The sequence below is a fragment of the Caloenas nicobarica genome, chromosome 3, assembly GCF_036013445.1.
Source record: "Caloenas nicobarica isolate bCalNic1 chromosome 3, bCalNic1.hap1, whole genome shotgun sequence".
In the NCBI taxonomy this organism is placed as follows: Eukaryota; Metazoa; Chordata; class Aves; order Columbiformes; family Columbidae; genus Caloenas; species Caloenas nicobarica.
Genome location: NC_088247.1, coordinates 89,933,446 through 89,952,053, shown reverse-complemented (window position 1 = coordinate 89,952,053; position 18,608 = coordinate 89,933,446). Strand labels below are relative to the sequence as shown.

The following is an 18,608-nucleotide window of genomic DNA, read 5'->3' as shown; positions in this document are numbered from 1 at the left end:
GTTGTTTCCTAATTAGCATATAAAGACATTAGAGTAACAGAAAAAAAAACCAACAAACAACAACAACACAACAAACACAACAAAAACCAACCAAACAAAAAAAACCCAACCAGGAACCTTTTAATAATTTAAAGTGAATTATCTACATTTGTTTCCAATTAGCAAATCATGGTTTTTTGGGTGAATTATTTCCAGCAAGACCTGTAGTATATGCTGGAGGCAAGTCCAAAAACTAAGAATGCTTTTTATTAACTACAAGACCCAGCAGTAGAGTTTGGATTTTTTGCTGTAAGGACCAGAGTTTAAGCTGATAAACTCTACTAGAGATGGGGGGTGAGATGAGAGGATTAATTGACAGAAATCTGAAGAGTGGGGAGGTGTGAGCAGGAATCTGGAAGGATGCTGAGTATGGATCAAAGGCAATGTCAGAAGTCTTGTGACTGCAGATGGACAGGAGAAAAAAGGAGACCTCTGGAGCTGGCATATGGCTTCAGAGCGTGTGATACGATCAGCTGCAAGATATAGATGTAGCTGGTAATGCTGTACCTGTAAGTGATGCACCCCAAAATCCACATTTCCTGAGTATGCCCTGAGAACACGTCCTGGCTGCCTGTTGGCATGAGGTGCACATCTATTGTCCGTATGAAGTTACTGCTTGCACAAAGGATGTGGACAAGAACACAGACTCTTGGGCACACTTCATATCAATCATATCATATTGACTTGTGAGTCTCAGTCCTTCCTTGATGCTTAACAATATTTCCATATGTTTCAGTGAAGTTATATGTGAGCGATTGTACCTGCTGTATGCTATCATATTTTATATAAGATGAAATTTTATAAAAAGTGACAGTATTTCTGACAGCTTCCACATTTAAAAAAATAATTAGGTCTTGAAGTGTTTTTTTCACCTATGCAAAATTAAACTTTCTGCCTTAAATTATGTTGATTTTAATCATCATATTACAGTCCTAGTTCAGTGATATTAAGGCCTTTTAAGCTTAGACCTACCAGTATTAAAAAACAAAACAACACAATGAACCCAAACAAACCAAAACCAAAACAGCAACAAACAAACAAACATAGTTCCCATTTTTAATGGAAATAACATATCTTCCCTCTGGCTCTTTTCCCATCTTGTCTATTCAGATCAAAGTCTCCGTGGGGCAAAGATTGGGAATGTGCTTTTTAATGTATACACTAGTCTACTACGAGGTTTCGATGCAATATTATAAACTAACAGAGATATAACATTTCCATCTAACAAGTTGTAATACATGGGATTTGAAAATGTTGATCCAGGAATGGGTTTCTGGATTCCTTTATGAGATAGTGATTTTCATATTATGCATTCGTCCCTCTCAGGGCTGCCAGTGTAAGATTTATAGCAATAAGAAATTTTAACTTTCTGAAGACTGTTAAGAGAAACTAGTGCCAACAAAAAAGTTGCTACTGTTTTCTAAAATAACAATTTTCTTAAGTGCAGCATAAATTAAATGTATGCTGGTGTGTGACATTTATTAAAGGAAAAACAACTCCTAATAACTTAGGATAGCTTGCACAACTTGTATAGCTAGTTTTTCAGTACAGTGCTTGGCCAGATAACAATTCAAATCTTTTATATCACAACAGATCATGGGTTGATCTAGCTTTTTATTTAATAATAATCAGGTCCCATAATGTAAACAGTTGAGAAAGGAAACTGAGAATAATAGGTGTACCATTTCTGTTTTGGCCAAGGCGTATATATTCTAAACTGAGGTATTTCTTTACAGCAGTACATTGTAATCATGCGCTCTTTTATTTGTATTTTACTCTTGAATACATTTTCTCAGAAATGAATGTATTGTCCCATCTAAGAAACATATGCTATAAGAATGTGCAATTTTAAAATAATATTTTAGCAAATATTAAGGAAGTTTTACTTGAATACTATTCACACTTTATTCTTATGATAGAAAAAATATGAGGAAGATTTTCAGGAAGTTCCCATGTCTTAGGAAAGTCTGTGGGGTTTAAATTACCTTGTTCAGTTTCCAGGTTGCTGAGAGGCTATAAAGCTAGGGTATGATAAAATTAAATTTAGTTGGTCTTTCAGGTCCAGCTCCTACAAAGAGATGTAAACTCACTGAAATTTAAGTTGAAATTATTTCAATAAAATTGGTGAGTTTGCAGCTAAATGGGTGCTTAAGCAGGGTTTTGTTGTATCAGAAGTTTAGGTTCCTGAAAATATTTGGTTTGTTCTTTTTACGTGTCAATCATTAATAGACATGTAAATTTTATAGTCTCTTCCATTTTTGCTGTTGTTTCAGGTAATAATTGCTCTTGCAGAGAAAAACCGGTCCCACATTCCTTACCGAAACTCTATGATGACCTCAGTGCTAAGAGACAGTCTGGGAGGAAACTGCATGACTACCATGATAGCAACACTCTCTATAGACAGAAGAAACATAGAGGTATGTTATTTCTATCTATTTTCAACAAAAATGTTTTCACTTCTGTAAAGATCCTCTTATGGCTTCTGTTAAGTTTGCAATTCAAGTCTGTATGCTTCATTCTTATCCTTACAAAAAAACTTTTAAACTTTGTTTCCAAGACATAATTTAATCAGTGGAAATTGCAGTAGGATATAGACAAATCCCTTAGGAAATGTGCTTTTCTGTAAGTAATCTCAAGTCAACAAGCAGTTGGGAAACAACTTGCACCTAGTAATGAACTATTTAAGATGTATAAGTAGATTATGGATCATACTTGAAAGCCTTGGCAGAACTTCTGTAGACTTCTTTGGAGTTGAAATTTCATTGAGTATGGTGGACAACTAGAAAGTTCACTTGGAAGGAGAGGGAATTGGGTGTGGTGATTTGGGATTTTTGGAAATTTTTCTTATACTTCTATCTCCCTTCACCAGTTTTCTGCACTGGAATTGTATGTAGTGATGTTTTCTTATCTTCGTTTACCCAAACGGCTGTAGTGAATGGGGCTACATCTGGCTCATGACTGGTCGCCAGCAGTGCTCCTCAGAGTTCAGTTTTAGGGCCAAATCTGTACAATATATTTGTTAACAATTAGGACCTAGTTTTGTCTCTTGCAATGAAATCAATGAAGTAGAGAGTTCAAAGTCAGAAAGGGCACTCTCATGACAAGGACAAATAGAATGTTATCCTAGAGAACTAGATTATATTCCCACTTCTATCAAAGAGTTTGTACACAACTTCTCACATCACCTACATAAAATTTTTGCAGTTATTTCATACACCTGCAGCAAAGCAATCCCTAGAGTATTAATTGATTTATTTTTGTGAAGTCCTCAGGTACTATAATGATAAGCATGGCAGAAAAAATGCTTAGGAAATTAATGGCTGTCAGCTTTGATTACCATTTTGATGGCATAGGATAAATAGATCGTAAGCTTACATATTGAACATTGAAGACTGCATTAATTAGCTACTCATTAATTTAGCATATGCTTCACACTGAACAGGGCAAAGAGGTCTGGTGGAAATGTATGTACATGTACTGTACATGTAATAGTACTTAATATATGTGTAGAACCTAACTAAAATCACATTAGCTGATCATCATAGCACAGGAACCATACAGCAGAGGCAAACATAGAGCTGAGCTAAGACTGTGTGCAGCTTTATTGATTGCAAGGCCTTCCTTTCTTTTCCTTGAGAAGTCGTCTTTGATTCTGTAGGTATATAGTATGTACTTGGCAATAAACACTAGTATTTTTCGTCATGTAGCCCTAATTCAGATACCACACCTCCCAGCACTAAAAGAAACATGTCCTGTGGTAAAAGGAGTATATGATCATATATTTAAATTGGTATTTTCATATGTCGGAGGACTGAAAACTGCAGAATTACTTTGGTTCTGAAATATGACTCTGTAACAGTAGTAAAGTTCTCTTAATGTAGGGGTGTCCTTGTTTTGGCTGGGATAGTTGATTTTCTTCCTAGTTGCTGCTGTAGTGCTGTTTTGGATTTAGAATAAGAATAATGTTGATAACACCATGATCTTTTAGTTGTTGTTAAGTAGTCAAGTGCCCAAAGAGGTATTCAATAGCAGATGACATCATGATCAATATATATTTTGAGGAAGCTGGCCAGGGGAACTGCTGCTCAGAGACTGGCTGGGTATCAGTTGGCGGGTGATGAGCAATTGCATTGTGCATCACTTGTTTTATATGTATTGTAATTATTTTTGTTATTGTCATTATTATTATTTTCCATTCTGCCCTATTAAACTGTCTTTATCTTAATGCATGAGGTTTACTTTTTCTGCCGATTATCTCCCACATCCCACTGCGGAGGAAGCAATCAGTTGTGTGTTGTGTTTATCTGCCTGTGCATTAAACCACAACAAGGGGTTATGTGTAAATTCTTGCATTTTAAATGCAGACTGACACATCTCAGAAAGTTTTTTTTCACAGTTTATCAAGCATCTTTGGAATTTCTAAGACTACTGCATGACGTTTTGTTCTTTGAGCTAACTGAAAACAATTGCTGGTTTTTTTATTTATCAGGTAGATAAGTTCTCTAGCAGGGTCCAGCATGTCAGTATCAGCTGATCTCAAAGGAGGGATAAATACTTAGAGATCCTCAAATTCTTTCTGTGCCCTGGATGAGGGTACTCACTGGTTGTAATGGCTCCATCTTTTATGTTGGGTTTTTTGGGAGTTTTTTTGTTTGGTTTTTTTTTTTTCTTTTCACCTGCCTTCCTTTCCTCCTGGACCCCATCTTAACTCATCTGACAGTTTTTTATCTGGTATCACACTTCTGTGTGCCTTCTGAGTCTCCCGGTTTGCTTCTCATTTGTTATGGACTTCCACTTTTCTTCCCTTCAGCTCTTTTCCCAGCTTCTTTTACATAGACTTGTCTAGTCCCATATTTGCCAAAAAATTGGGTTTAGATACTTTTCTCTTTTTCTCATCATTCAGAAGGTTTTACCTTCTCAGTAGTACAGTCTTCTTATCCTTTAGTGCCCATTCGGAACTCATTTCAAACACAGCTGATCAGGGGATTGACTGGGTCACTAAAATATGCACTATGATTTGACAGTTTTGTTGTCATTGTCATTAATATACTAACCTAATTTCCCTTGAATATTTTCATTTTGGATTATGAAATGACAGATTATTTCTGTAAAATGTACAAAAAATGGACATTTGTTTGATGAGTTCATTAGCACTCTGTTCTACTTACTTGGTGCAAAGCTAAATGAAATTTTTCTTTTTTCTCTTTTTTATTTGTTTTTCCCAGGAATCTATATCAACCTGCAGATTTGCACAGCGAGTTGCTCTTATTAAAAATGAAGCAATTCTTAATGAAGAAATTGACCCCACACTGGTGAGAGATGTCTGGGGGCAGAGGGGAAGAGATCGTTTGTTTTAAGCTTTAATAATCGATAGCAGTCAAATGGATGTTGAAGGTTTTATACTGATCACCCCATTAAATTGTTTTCAGATGCAAGTTCCATTTTTTCTATAAAATAACTACTGTTTTTACTTTTTTCTTTTAGACATAATTATAATTACACAGAAGCACAGAATCACAGAATGTTAGGGATTGGTAGGGACCTTAAAAGATCATGTAGTCCAATCCCTCTGCCAGAGCAGGAAATGGACCTTTATAAAACCTCTAAAGGCTTTCTCAGCTCTTAAGTCATCTGAGGAGCAATGATCACTTTCATTATTGTCTTTATATTGCTTCTTTTAGGGTGTTAGTTTCTAAATCATAGTCACAGATATCTGGATGTCCTTAAAACTCTTAAAAAAATCTACTAAGATTACTAGTCACTTGATGAAGGTGCACTGCTGCACTGAAACAGTTTGTGTATTTAAAAGCTAAGAGACATACAGATATAGTCGTTCCTTGAGATTGGTCCAAGGAACATAGTACCTAGGAACAAAGAACTCTGTAAAGTTACCATTAGGAAAAAAGGAAGACAGGTAGATGAGATGTAGAAATAAGGTTTCCGCATAGAGCATTAAGCTGATGTTCACATCTCAAAGAGCAGCAGAGGAGCTCTGCAGAATGGTTTGGGATTTAGGAAGTGCGGAGAATGGTAGAGGTAATAATCCACATTGGTAAAGCATAAAGCATTGCCAAATAAAGAAAATTTTCTTCTTTTAATGCGCATAACAAAAATATTTTTTATTTGTAATTTTTAGTATTTGGTTAGTCTTTCCTTTGAAAGTTTTTATATATTTCTGGCTTGTCGCATGCCAGATGTGTTTGAAGATGTGCTCTGCAATAAGTTGTACTAGAGGCCTTTGTTGGTTTATTTAATGTAACTTTCTGCATTACCTGGAAAATGTATTTCCTTTCTAAACATTGAGTACACCTATTAAGGACTGATTAATTCAAGATAGAATTGCAGATAATTATAGCTACTGGAGCTGCTGGGTTGCATGCTGTATATTGAAGATGTTTTCTGATATGAGAAATGTTAGACTGAGGCTACATTGGTCATGCCAAAGCTGCATATATGGATACAATGAAGAAAGAACTATGGATGCATTTCAGCATAACGTCTGTCTCTGTGACAGAGACATCAGATGACAAATAAGTTCAGATTAAGCTATTACATTATTCTGTTTACATATAAACAGACAATATTTAAAACATAGTTTTTAAAAACATAAAGTTGAACTGAGCTTTTAACCTCTAAATAATATAAAAATCTGAATTAAATATTTTAATTTAAGTCGTCCTGTATGTTTTTATGACATAATAATTTCATCACCATTCTTTTTAATGGGCAAAATTATGATTGTATTTCTAAATTTCTCATGACTAATTTGTAATTACAAGTTTTATTTAGTTCTCATATGACCTTCTGAACTGGCTAGGAAATGCCTTTCCCTTGAATGCTAGACTGTAAAATGCTTGATTATAAAACACAGGAAGCATTTCTTGTCTAAAATTTGGGCAATTAGATGATTGATTATTTCATTCATTGTTACTCGATGGTAATTAACATATTTCAGTTACTGTTAAGGATTGCGCTTTTATTTTCTCTTGTCCTTGAATTTCAAAGGGAACAGGAGGTTATTGTCAGATTTTCTGCTGGTTTAGTTTTCTCATTATTTATTTATTTTTCTTTTCAAACAATTTCTAATGGTAACAGCACCATCAAAAAAAAAATCCAAACCAAGACCAAATGAACAACAACAAAAAATGGCCAAAAAATAAAGCTAGTAGGCACTGAACAACTTCATTTTTGTCTGTAACAAATTCTATATTTCCATCTGTCTGTCCTTTTTTTTGATTTCCTACATGGGCTTTATAGTAGCATATCATGCAAAACATTTGTTACATGGCCACAGAAGCCTTTGATTGAGGTGGAACATGTACAGGCTCCTGAACATTGACTACATGCTGTGGAACTATACTCCATGAGTTTGGTATGTGTCGCTCTGCAGGATCATTTAGCAAGTAAAGCAAGAGCGGACCTGTGAGAGTTAGAAAACCATCCCCTCTTGTGGAAATGGCAGGGGAACACAGGTACCTAGATTTTATTCGGCTCTGTGCTCATTGTGGAATTTGTGGCCCATCTTAAGTACCTAAAATATATTCTTATGGTGCAACCTGATTATTCAGTAAAGTGCTGGACTTACATGTTTTGTTCTTCAGATCAAATGCCATTTACACTATTTATCATCTGGGAATTGAATGCATGCTTTAGAAAAGGAGTGCATAGTACCTTTTGATAGATCTGAGTTAAGTCTGACTGTTGTGTTAACTTTATTCTTCATAATGTAGACTACCTGACTGTGTATCTTAAGAAGATGAACCTGTACCAATAGTACTTTTTAAGCAATTCAGCTTTGAACCTCTCTCACTCATGACCAAAGGATTTTGTTTAAACTGAAAACGAAACTGTTGAACCTGAATTAAATCTAGTCTCTTCTGGCATTCATTTAAAAATAGAAATGAAATTGTTATGCTTCTGTAGGTTTTTGTTTGTCTTAATAATACTTGAAAATCAGTCTTTTATCCATGTCTTGAAAATGGTATTTCTGTTGTTGTCAGGTTGAGGTTAATCATGCTAACAAATCTGAACACTGATGAGGGATGGTACTATCAGTTCAGCTTTCTGCTATTTTATACTCCAGCTTCATATTTTGTTTTATTGACACAGTAATTGATAGAGACTACAGCAGAGTGTGGCACTAGGGTGAAGCAACCTAAAATCAGGTTAAAATGTTTGGACTGCAATATTCTTGAAACATCTCTTGCAACATCTGTAACGGGCAGTTCACCACCTTAACAGATTCTTAAACAAAATATTGTTAAGTTCACCTTTCATGCTTTGTAATAACAAATGTAAGTCTCGAGTTAAAAGAAATAATCATGTATGTTTAGAATGTTTTGATTTTTAAGGTAAAAATACTGATTCAAAGTTTAGGAAGTCATGGTTAAATTTAAACATTAAAAGAAACAAAAATTTTTGAAGGTATTTTAACATCCAGTGAAAATGTGTCATTAGTTACAATAATCTTATTTCTAGAAAGCACATGCAATCAAGAATGATTCCTTTTTCCTTGAAAATGTTTTTCTCCTGAAAACTTATGTTGCACGTGGAATCAGTGTACGCATATTCATCTAAAAATATCATTGGACTCCTGATACATTTGAGCCATTATAAGGTGGTGCGTCATTAAAATGATTGATCATAAAGTATCCAAGAACTTGCTTATTCAGATTTTAGACAGGGATTTGTATATTGTCCCTGCTTTGTAGAATTTGGCCCTGGGAGACGAAGGACTTGTAAAATATGGTTTAATACAGGCATTTTTTTCCAACTCTACAGGCTCCAATAATGAGCTATTAGAATTTTAAAATCTAATGCAGTTCTGCGAGTCAATTTTCCAATCATTACTGTCTGTTAATGCAATTTAATTTCATTTGATTTATACTATTCAGTTGTCATTAGCATCTGATACATCCTACAATTATAGTACATTATAATTCTAATAAGAGTGGATGTTACATGAAAAAGAAGAAAACTTAAGATTAGAATACTAAGATACTGTTTTGGTATTTCTGTTTCTAAAGGGAAGGTAAAAAAAGCCCTGACTTTTGGTGTGTAGTCCTTTCTCTAAGACATCAGTTCTATTTTAAAGGTGTTTTCAATACTAACAGGCAAAACTAATGAGTCAGAAAGCTCTTCTGATCCTATGGCAATTTACTTTTCTGTTTTGCAAATAGACTTTTGAAACCTTTCTGTACAGCCATGTCTTCCAAATTGAATTTACTGAGTTTGGAAGACTTTTCTAGTTTTTATAAATGGAAAAGGAAAAGAAGTGCTTGGTGTATTTAAGGCATTTGGACTGTTTTTTAAAAAGAGATGTTGTTTAAAAAAAGAGCCAAATTATAAGATTTCCCTAAACTCAGCCTTCTAATGCAAAAATCATAAAGTAGTTATTAATTTATAGGTGATGTTTGGTTTATGCCTTACTGTTTGCAGATGATCGTCAAGCTGAAAAAGGAGATCCAGGAGTTGAAGGATGAGCTGGTGCTGGTGACTGGCAAGCAAAGAACATCAGAGCTTTCACAAGAGGAGCTACTTCAGTAATGGCTTACATTGTTATTATTTTCTTCTTTTGTGGTGATACTTTTCATCAGTTTCTTTGTTGGTATAAATATTTAAGTTCATCTCAGAATTTTAAACTTCTCTGAGTGAATAATAAAGTGCAGTTAGGTGCCAGGTTAGAATGGCAGTTTTCCATGAAAAGCTCTGTGAGGCTGCTGGCTGAGTTTTTGCAGCCTCAGCTTTGAGGAAGTGAAGTAAATGCAAAGGATGGGAATGCCTGTCAGATGCCAGGCAAAAAGAAGTGTTGTATAATAGCGCAGAACAAAAAACCCGCCTCTCTCAAAACTGGATATACAATCTGAGTAGAATTCAAGAAATATTTGTGCTGAGAAGTATCCTGCTGCAATGTTAGTTTGACATAGGCCAAGAGAAATCTTGCATTTCCGATACACAATTAATCAATGTCTTAAAAGCCAAATATTCACATTTTTACTGAGTGTGCTATTGAAAATGCTTGATTAATTCACATAAGTGTTGTAACATCTTACAGCTTTTTGTAACAGATCAGTCCAGCATGTAAGAACTTTCGATGTGTAACGTAGAAATAGTTATTGGGTCTCAATGTTCACAATAACTAAATTAAATTCCCAGTTTTGAAAAGTTAATTGATTCTGTAGGATGGACCTATTTAATCCCTGTGCCTCATCTGTATAGAGAAAGTAGTAACTGCCTAGAGATTTTGTTTGGTTAGTATCCTATTGGTAACTAAGTTAAAGCTGTGAGAATTTTTAGTTTTATTTTAATTTCTCTTGGAATTGTTCCAGGAGAAAACTAACAGTGCTAACAATTTTCTCTGACATTAAGGAGATTCTGGAGACATTAGGACAAGCTGGTACCTTGAACCTTGAGTTTCTCATGTAGATTGTTGTTATTATTAATTCTTGGGTTCGATTGTTTTTTCTGTTTTAATTCAGAAGCTAAATTACATCGGGATTAAGGATGAGGAGCTAGATAGCATTATGTATGTACTTCTTTTACACCATCAATCTGTGGCATTTTCAACATAGGCAGTTACCAGTATAATCTTCTAACCAGAAATGTCCCCGCAGTTCTTACTGGGTTAATATTTATTTATCATTCTGCCCAAAAGTTTGGGAGTCAAATGCACCAAGAACATTACAGAATAGCATTGGATGTGACAAAATCAAGCCACAGAAAGCAAATTAAAGAAACAAGAACAGAGAAGTATCTATCCTTTTCTTTACATGCAAAATTAAATGCTCTTATTATAATAGCTAGATTCTTTTTACCCTGACAGAACTAGTCCTTCAGAAAATGAATGATTCTCAGTCACCTTATTCAGATATACTTAAATAATCTATATATTCGTTTAAAGATGTACTTTGCTAACGTTACTGTATTAATCTGTCACATGAATTTTCCACTGTGGTCTTGTTTGCTATATATTTTGTATAGGGAAACTGGGTTTCTGGAAGTCATTTGGGTTTTTTTAGGCCACACTCATGAATCTTACTTCCTAAGATTTCCTTCCTGACTTTTTGCCATGAAAATGGCAATCTTACAAATGAGAATGAGTTCACATTTGATTGAAGTTTTTAATATGAATATACAAAGGAAAACTAGGAACACACCATCTGCATACAGTTGCACTATAGCATACATCTGGGAGGCTGTAGTTCAGAAACATGTGACTAAAAAGTGTGTCAGTTGTATGATTTTCCTTTTTATCTATATAGCACAATATATAGGGTGTTACATTGTCAGAAAACATTTCTTCTTAGATCATAGCAATGAATTTTGCATACCATTCCTCCAGAAAGAAGTAGGTGGAGAGTTTAATAAGTTTCTACCTGTAATAAGATGCAGAAGGAGAAATAACCTTCAAAGACTTCAGTTATGTTAGGACAATAAAAAGCTTTAAGTTTTTTAAATTTATCATTTATTTATGTTTACTCAGGTACTGCTACCTGAGATACTTTTCCTGAAGAGCAATAATAAACAAGAACCTCAAATGATTAACCCCGTCAGTCATAAATGCCATATAATGGCCTTATTCAAAGATCATTCTTTTTAATATAGACTTAAAATGGAAAAAAGAGTTTGATATACAGAGGGCTTTTTTTAATGGGTAGCGTAGTTTCAAGCTGAGAGCAGAAGATACTGCTAGAGAATAACTGTCATATAGATGAGTCAGACTGGCTTATTAATACTATGTGCTGTAGTTGAATGAAATTTTGAAAGATAAGTCAATCTTTTTTTAAACTGTACAGCTGGAGGAAAACATCAAATGTCAGGGCGTATGAGTTTTGCATTTGTATGTGTTCTTGCAAACTGAGTGTTCACAGGTAAAAAAACTTGATGTGGACTGAAGACCCAACTGAAAGTATAATGAAATGATAGTATAAAAAGCTACTGCTTCAATGAAAATATCTTTCTGTCATTTTGAACATATAAACATTTTGAGCTGGCTTTCAAATGCGATGATATTTGTGACCATGCTGGTTTATATCTGTCTGAGTCTCCTCTCCATAAATGTCCTGAGCATTCGTGAAAATCAATAGATAGTGTCTGAGAGTTCTATCTCTGGTTAGAGCCTATCAATGCACAGCACAGCAAATCTTTATGACAATTCTGTTTATTGAGACTGGCCATCTGAGTTTGGAGCTTCTCATTATCTGGAGACTTTGTTCACATTAAAGAATAAATATACGAGTAGTCCAAATAGAAGTTTTGACCTGGAGAAGGGCTGATAAAATCATGGTTTACTGTTACAGGAAAATGTTTAAGTTGTGGTTTGCATCTAGTTCTGTATCTATAATGAAGCCTAAATAATATTACTTATCATGAGACACATGGATCAGATTGTTATGACAGACAAAAGCAGAAAAGAAACATGGTATAGGTAATAATGCAGCATACTGTGTTGCACTGTATTTGGTTCTTAGGGAAGTGGTTACTCTAGGGGATTCCAGACAGAATATTTTTTTTTTCCTGCTTTTTTACTATGCCAGATAGGAAATTATAATTAGGGATTAGGGTCATTAGGGATTTCAAATAGTATTCAGAATTTTCTGCTTAGTTATATCCAAAGTTATATCCTTAAACTTAAATAAACCGAATCTCAGCATGTGTGTGTGTATATATATATATATGCAATCCCAGTTTACGTAGTTCTTTTCAAAATTCTTGGACTTCAACAAAAGTCTTACTGTGATTCATTTTGTTACAAATAAGGTAATTAAACTATTAGAGTAAGTAGAAGTGTTACTGAATATAGTCTCAAAAATGAATGTTTTATTTCTTCTGATTCATAATACATATTTCAAGGGAGCTCAGAGCAAAATTAATCTGCTGAAAGGATTCTGTACCTTTTTTTTATGCTTTGATTCTGACCACAGATGATAAAAAAAAAAAATAAAAAAAACATGTCGATGAGAAAATCCATGCTATAAGTACGTATTTATTTTGTTTTCTCTGTACAAGCCTTTATCTCAAGGCAGCTTTCAGCAGAAGAAGGATGCCAAAATGAAACTGGGTCCAGTGGTACCTATGTAGATCCAATAATATGTTTTTAGTCTTATAAAATGGTTATTGTAATGCATAGAGTTTTTGCTCTCTACATATGTTGCAGGAAATAAGTCTTAGTGAATGCCCTGGAAATAAGTATTAATATTATGTTAAAATTGTATTTTGTATGTTTCTTGACTTACTAAGAGATGCCAAATATTTATTCCAATTATGAGCTTCATTCCACTGGTTTACTTTCAGGGCATTCCAAATGAAATCAGTGGGCTACTCAATGCAGTTAAAATTGCTAAATGTTTGAAGTTAGTATGTGAATAAGAGGTAGTTCATTCTTCTTTTATTTTTTTCCTCACTTAAATTAAGTGTCTTCAGGGATTTTTTAAAATTATTTATTTAATGGAAGGGAAAAAAAAAAACATTTGTCAAATAGGCTTTCCTCATAAACACTACAATGTCATGTTGTCATTCACTAAGTTTAAAACAAAATGGAAAACAAATGCTCTTGACTTGTCTTCTGAATGCTAAATTATAATACAACACAACTTATCAGTCCTATGAGTAAAGCTGCAGCTGTCTGGAATTCTTACTTCAGAGTTCTGTGTTAAACGTTAAGCATTTACATTACTATGCCATATTTTTATTTTATTATCATAAATGTCAAACAAACATGAATTCTGCTGCTTTCATTTTGTTTATTTAAAAAGCACAGCATAAAAAATTCAGCTACACTACATAAGTGGTTCAGAACATAGTTTGTAAAATGCTTCCAAAATCTGAATTGCTTGCTTTGGATCTTATCATGTACTTCCTCAGCTGTAAAGGGCTGATCTCTAAATGTTTATTTGAGCTGGAGAATTAGTTTCTTGTTTGGGGGGGAGGAATATACATATATGTATATATATCTTTTAAAATATAGAAAAAAAAATCATACATCCTAAATAGAAGGAAATTGTACTCTCGTAGGCTTCTATATTATGCTTTAGAATAGAATTAAATGGCCTTCAAAAGATTTTGTGTGTGTGTGTGAGAAGCATACCAAAAGTAAAAGGGTCCTTTTTGCTTGAATCATTTGGGAATTTTGCTTTTTTCTTTCTTTGTTATAAATGAGCTCACTAGCATTTAAAATGTGTGCCCAAAAAGTCAGGGTTTTAAATCGAGGCCCTGTGTTCCAGAGCACCCACGCTTCCCTGGCCTTTGCCAGCTGGAATTCTCTAGGAACAGCACCGGAAGTACTGGCTTAGCACTGTAATTTATTAATAACTTTACCTTATTTCTTTCAGATACATATGTTATTACAGACGCTTCTATTTTTTACTTCAACAGTCATATATGGTTCATCTTACTCAAGTCCTGGATTTCTCATTACTTCTTTCTGTCTTTCATTTTTCTGTTTCAACATTGTGACATCTGTATGCTATCATGGCATTAACAATATTGCACTGTTGTACAATATAGAGCTTTAACAGTTACTCATACTTAAGCTGTTGAACAAATGGTTTCATTTACAAAGCAGAGCAAATGTTCTTATTTGCTGATGTCAGTGTTCAATTTCAGTTGCAAGGTGGAAGAAATAGAAGCAGATTACCTTGCCTTATGTCAACACAGTTTGGCAGACAGTGGATTTGGGTAGAAGTTAGCAGACTGACTGACATAAGCTGCATAGGCAATATTCAAGAGAAAGGAAGCTACCTTAAGTATAAAGTAGTCTTAAAATGTCTCACATTAACTTCTAGCTTAGATACCTGATTTAGAATGCTATTAAATCAACGTTTTTCTCTAGAGGACTTTTTTTTTTTTCCATAGATGTTGTAAAATCTTTAGTGTCAGCACAGGAAGTTCAGATTCCTAAGGCAGGTGTCTAAGCTGGATGCTTGAAGTGTAAATGTAATACTTTTCTTTGATCTTACCTTTTCGTTCCAAGGTCAATGAAGGTATAAAAAGTTCTTCTGTTATTTAAACTGATCACCTTTTACACTGAAAGTTATTAAAGTTTACATTAAAGTTATTTTCAAAGATTAGCCAGTTTGTTTTATCTTGGGAGGCAGGGGGAAGACTACGTACTATGTCCTGTTTTCTAAGGTTCAAAAGTATACCAGCCATCTAATGTCACATGGCTTCAAATAAGATAATGAAACATAGTATAACTCGTATTAGTGAGGTGTATGGAGAACAGATAGCATAGCTAAATTTGATCATTTAGATGTTCAAAAAAAATCTTGGAGCAAACGTCCAAATATATTTGTTCAAAAATGTCTGATCATAGCAACTTTTTGAATCTCACTGAAATTCATTGAATTCTTGGTTAGCTGAGTTGCTTCTGAAAGTACCACTAAATACCTTTTGGCATTTCAAGTACTTTTTGAAAATCTCTTTCTTCTGAGCTTTTATATCGAATTAATAACCTGTAAGTGACACTTTACACAATTTTTTCAAAACTACCACTGTCTTCTCTACTGCAGCAATGTCTTGGTGTTCACCCATGAGTCCTTTTGACTTCCTTGAGTAGTTTTTATGCATGTCCTGTGTTCGTTTTTTTTATTTCAAGCTCCTGCTACCTTCTCCTTAGAGATATTTATATTTTTCAAATTTTTATAAACTGAAGCTTAGTTTTCTCTTGCTACTTTTAGAAATACTCTAGTGATTTGAATATGACTACTGTTATGGCCATGAATGCTAGCTGGCAGTGAGTAGCATTTCTTGATATATGTGCTTTTGGTTTATCATAAAGTGCTTTTAAAGAAGGAACCATCTACTCTGCAAGCTACTTGACATGTTTCTTCCCTGCAAAAACTTTCAAAGCGTAATGTTAGTGTAGGCATTTTTTTTCTCTCTATAAGCCAGTCTTGGTCTTTTTGAAGTCCATGCCTAAACTCCCTTTGACTTACCAATACAAAGATTTAGATCTGTGTGCATTTCATCATTGGAATGAATGAGTTCAAACTGTGTGGAAACTCTTTACATCTGTTTGCCACATTGTAGCCATCTAATTCAAAAGAATCTCCTCACATAAAGAAGTAGCAAAAATATGTTTGAAAAAAAAAAGGGGGGAGATTATATCTCAAATAAGAGGTTTATGCTGCTCTACTCTGCAGTGCAAATGTTTAATGGTAGTCATTCATCTGTGTGTAAGCTACCATTTGTTTGATTTGCTAACAAAATTAGAAGCCCTATTTTCAAATTTTTTACCCTCAAATAACTGAACTTGATGCAACTGAATAAAAATCCAAATGTTTTGTGCCAGCTTGAATGTAGGTAATCTCTTTGGATGCCAGCCTGTTTGCTAGGTAAAGAGGCAGCATATAAATCCTAGTTGTTGCCTATAATATTAACAAAATGCACATGATATTAAAAAATCTATTTGTTTCCATTCATTATTAATAGGGAAGAGTCTCCTTTAGCTCTATTATCTGTTATTTTATAAGCACTTGACCCCTGCCGAAAACATTAGATAATTAGGAATAGAAAGTTAAGAAAGACCATTTGGTCTAACAAACATGTTCATATTGGACCAATAAATACCAGCCAACATTTAATATTTATGAAAAACAGTTTATCTCCATATGTGTAAACTATCAGCTGTATTCCTGTGTTTTCTGTTTTCACCTGTTCTTTTTACATTTCTAAATATGAGAATTTAATATTTTTATTATGTCTATGGCTCTTTGGTTTGGGGTTGGTTTTTTGTTTTGTTTTGTGAAATATCGTGACTTCCTCTTCAGGAACATTACTGAATTGATACCATCATTCAAATCTTATTCACCAGCTCTCTTTTCACCATTCAAGACAATTGCTATCTATGCAGGCTTAGGAGAGACTTGAAAGTTTAAAGGTCTTAATATTTGCTTGTGGAAGTATCACAGGATTCACTTCTCACTTTTTTCTCCTGTTCTCCATAGCGTTATTGAAAACATTTGCTGCTTAGAATCTCTATGGTCTTCCCATATTGGTGCACGCTTGAAGCTAACTTATGTAGTTAGATCTTATGAAATATAATGGGAATTCTACATCAAGTATCATGCATTTTTAGATAGATGCATAAAATATGTGGAGATCTGGACTTACTTTTGTTTGTTTGTTTGTTTAAATAACATATATCAAATATGTTACCGATAGGAAAGCGATTGCAAAAGTTCACGTAAGCAAACTTCTTTCTTTAACTGAAGCAACCTCTCTGGTTACCTGAAGTGTTTCAGTAGCTTCTTTGTTTGCAGCCTATTTTTTCTAACTTGGATTTCCATTTTGCTTGTCACAGAGTTCACAACTGGAGCACAAAATTAATTGTACTTTAAGTGAACTTAATTTTGATACATAATATACAGTGTCAGTGATCAGGGGTTAAAAGGCAAACTCTCCCAGAAATGAATCATGGCACATAAAGCAAGGTTAAAATGAGTCCTTCCAGATCTGTGTTTTGAGAACATGCATCCTGCATGCTTCAGAGAGCTCTAAACTTTAAAAAACATACTCCCAGTTGGCTAGGAGTGCTTTTCTGATGCATTTCAGCTGTGTAATCTGCATCCCACTTCATGCAAACATATGACTGATTCAGAAGTGGATTTTTTATTTTTTATTAATATGGAAGTCTGTTATTTAATGAATGGGTAAAACTGAAGTAGCACAGGCTCATCTAATCATTCTGGAGCTGAGCTATCAGAAAAATTGCATGGAATCTAAAGTAATGTGGCGAGAAAGCTTTTGTGATTTATGTGTGGTCCAAATGGTAAGCAGGGTACAGTAAAAAAGAATTTCTGAAGGGTGGAAAGTAACAGAAGAGAATAAAGTTGATAATGTAAAAGCTGCTGTGAGCTGCAGTACAGTGTGTGTTTACATTATTTGCAAAAAAAAAAAAAATAAAGAGGGAAATGCTAGACCAGGAATTTGGGACAGATTCACAGTCACTTACCAGAGAACACAGTTAGCTTAACATGTTTCCATCCCAACTGTTTATGGCTGGTTTACTGTGAGTTTTTTTCCCAGCATCAGCCTAAGAACAGACTTGTGCTTGACACAGTGTGTGTTTTCAGAGTCTGATATCACGATTCAGACTCACCTGGATCAGCACTGTAATGCCTTTTTTTTTTTTTTACTTTGTTAATATCTGTAAGACCACTATCAAAATGAGTTTTAAATTAATGTCATAAATGATGTGATACTATTCCCTTGGCATTGACTTAGAAAATGGTTTTTTGTATGTGTGGAATTTTTTTACTAGTGTTTTCTGGGGTGTTTTGTTTGGTTGGTTGGTTATTTTGTTCGTTGTTTGTTGTTGGTTTTTTTCTGATGAGCACTGAGAAAGAAAACCCCATTCTTTGTTTACTGCTGTTATTCACAGAAAATGGGTCTTTGTTTGATACTTTCATATTCTTCCTCCTTCAGGGAATTTCTGTTTGGAAAATTATTCTTCCTGATACAGCAGGGTTCTGGCAATGGGCTTCAGCACACCCTTGCTCTCAGTATAAGTTAGGCCTGCTGTTCTTAGGGCAGAACCTCACGGTCCTAAGTGGAAGAATGGAGAAGTA

General features: G+C 34.3%; 1 protein-coding gene across 1 annotated transcript in view; it reads left to right on the top strand.

Moving 5' to 3' along the window:
* The window catches only part of KIF6 (kinesin family member 6), a 161,572-nt gene that overhangs the window by 45,972 nt on the left and 96,992 nt on the right, over nucleotides 1-18,608 (top strand). Inside the window, exons 8-10 of the mRNA XM_065631980.1 lie at nucleotides 2,313-2,456; nucleotides 5,265-5,351; nucleotides 9,478-9,581. Of these exons, the coding sequence (XP_065488052.1) occupies nucleotides 2,313-2,456; nucleotides 5,265-5,351; nucleotides 9,478-9,581 (335 nt within the window). The remainder of the gene's footprint in view (nucleotides 1-2,312; nucleotides 2,457-5,264; nucleotides 5,352-9,477; nucleotides 9,582-18,608) is intronic.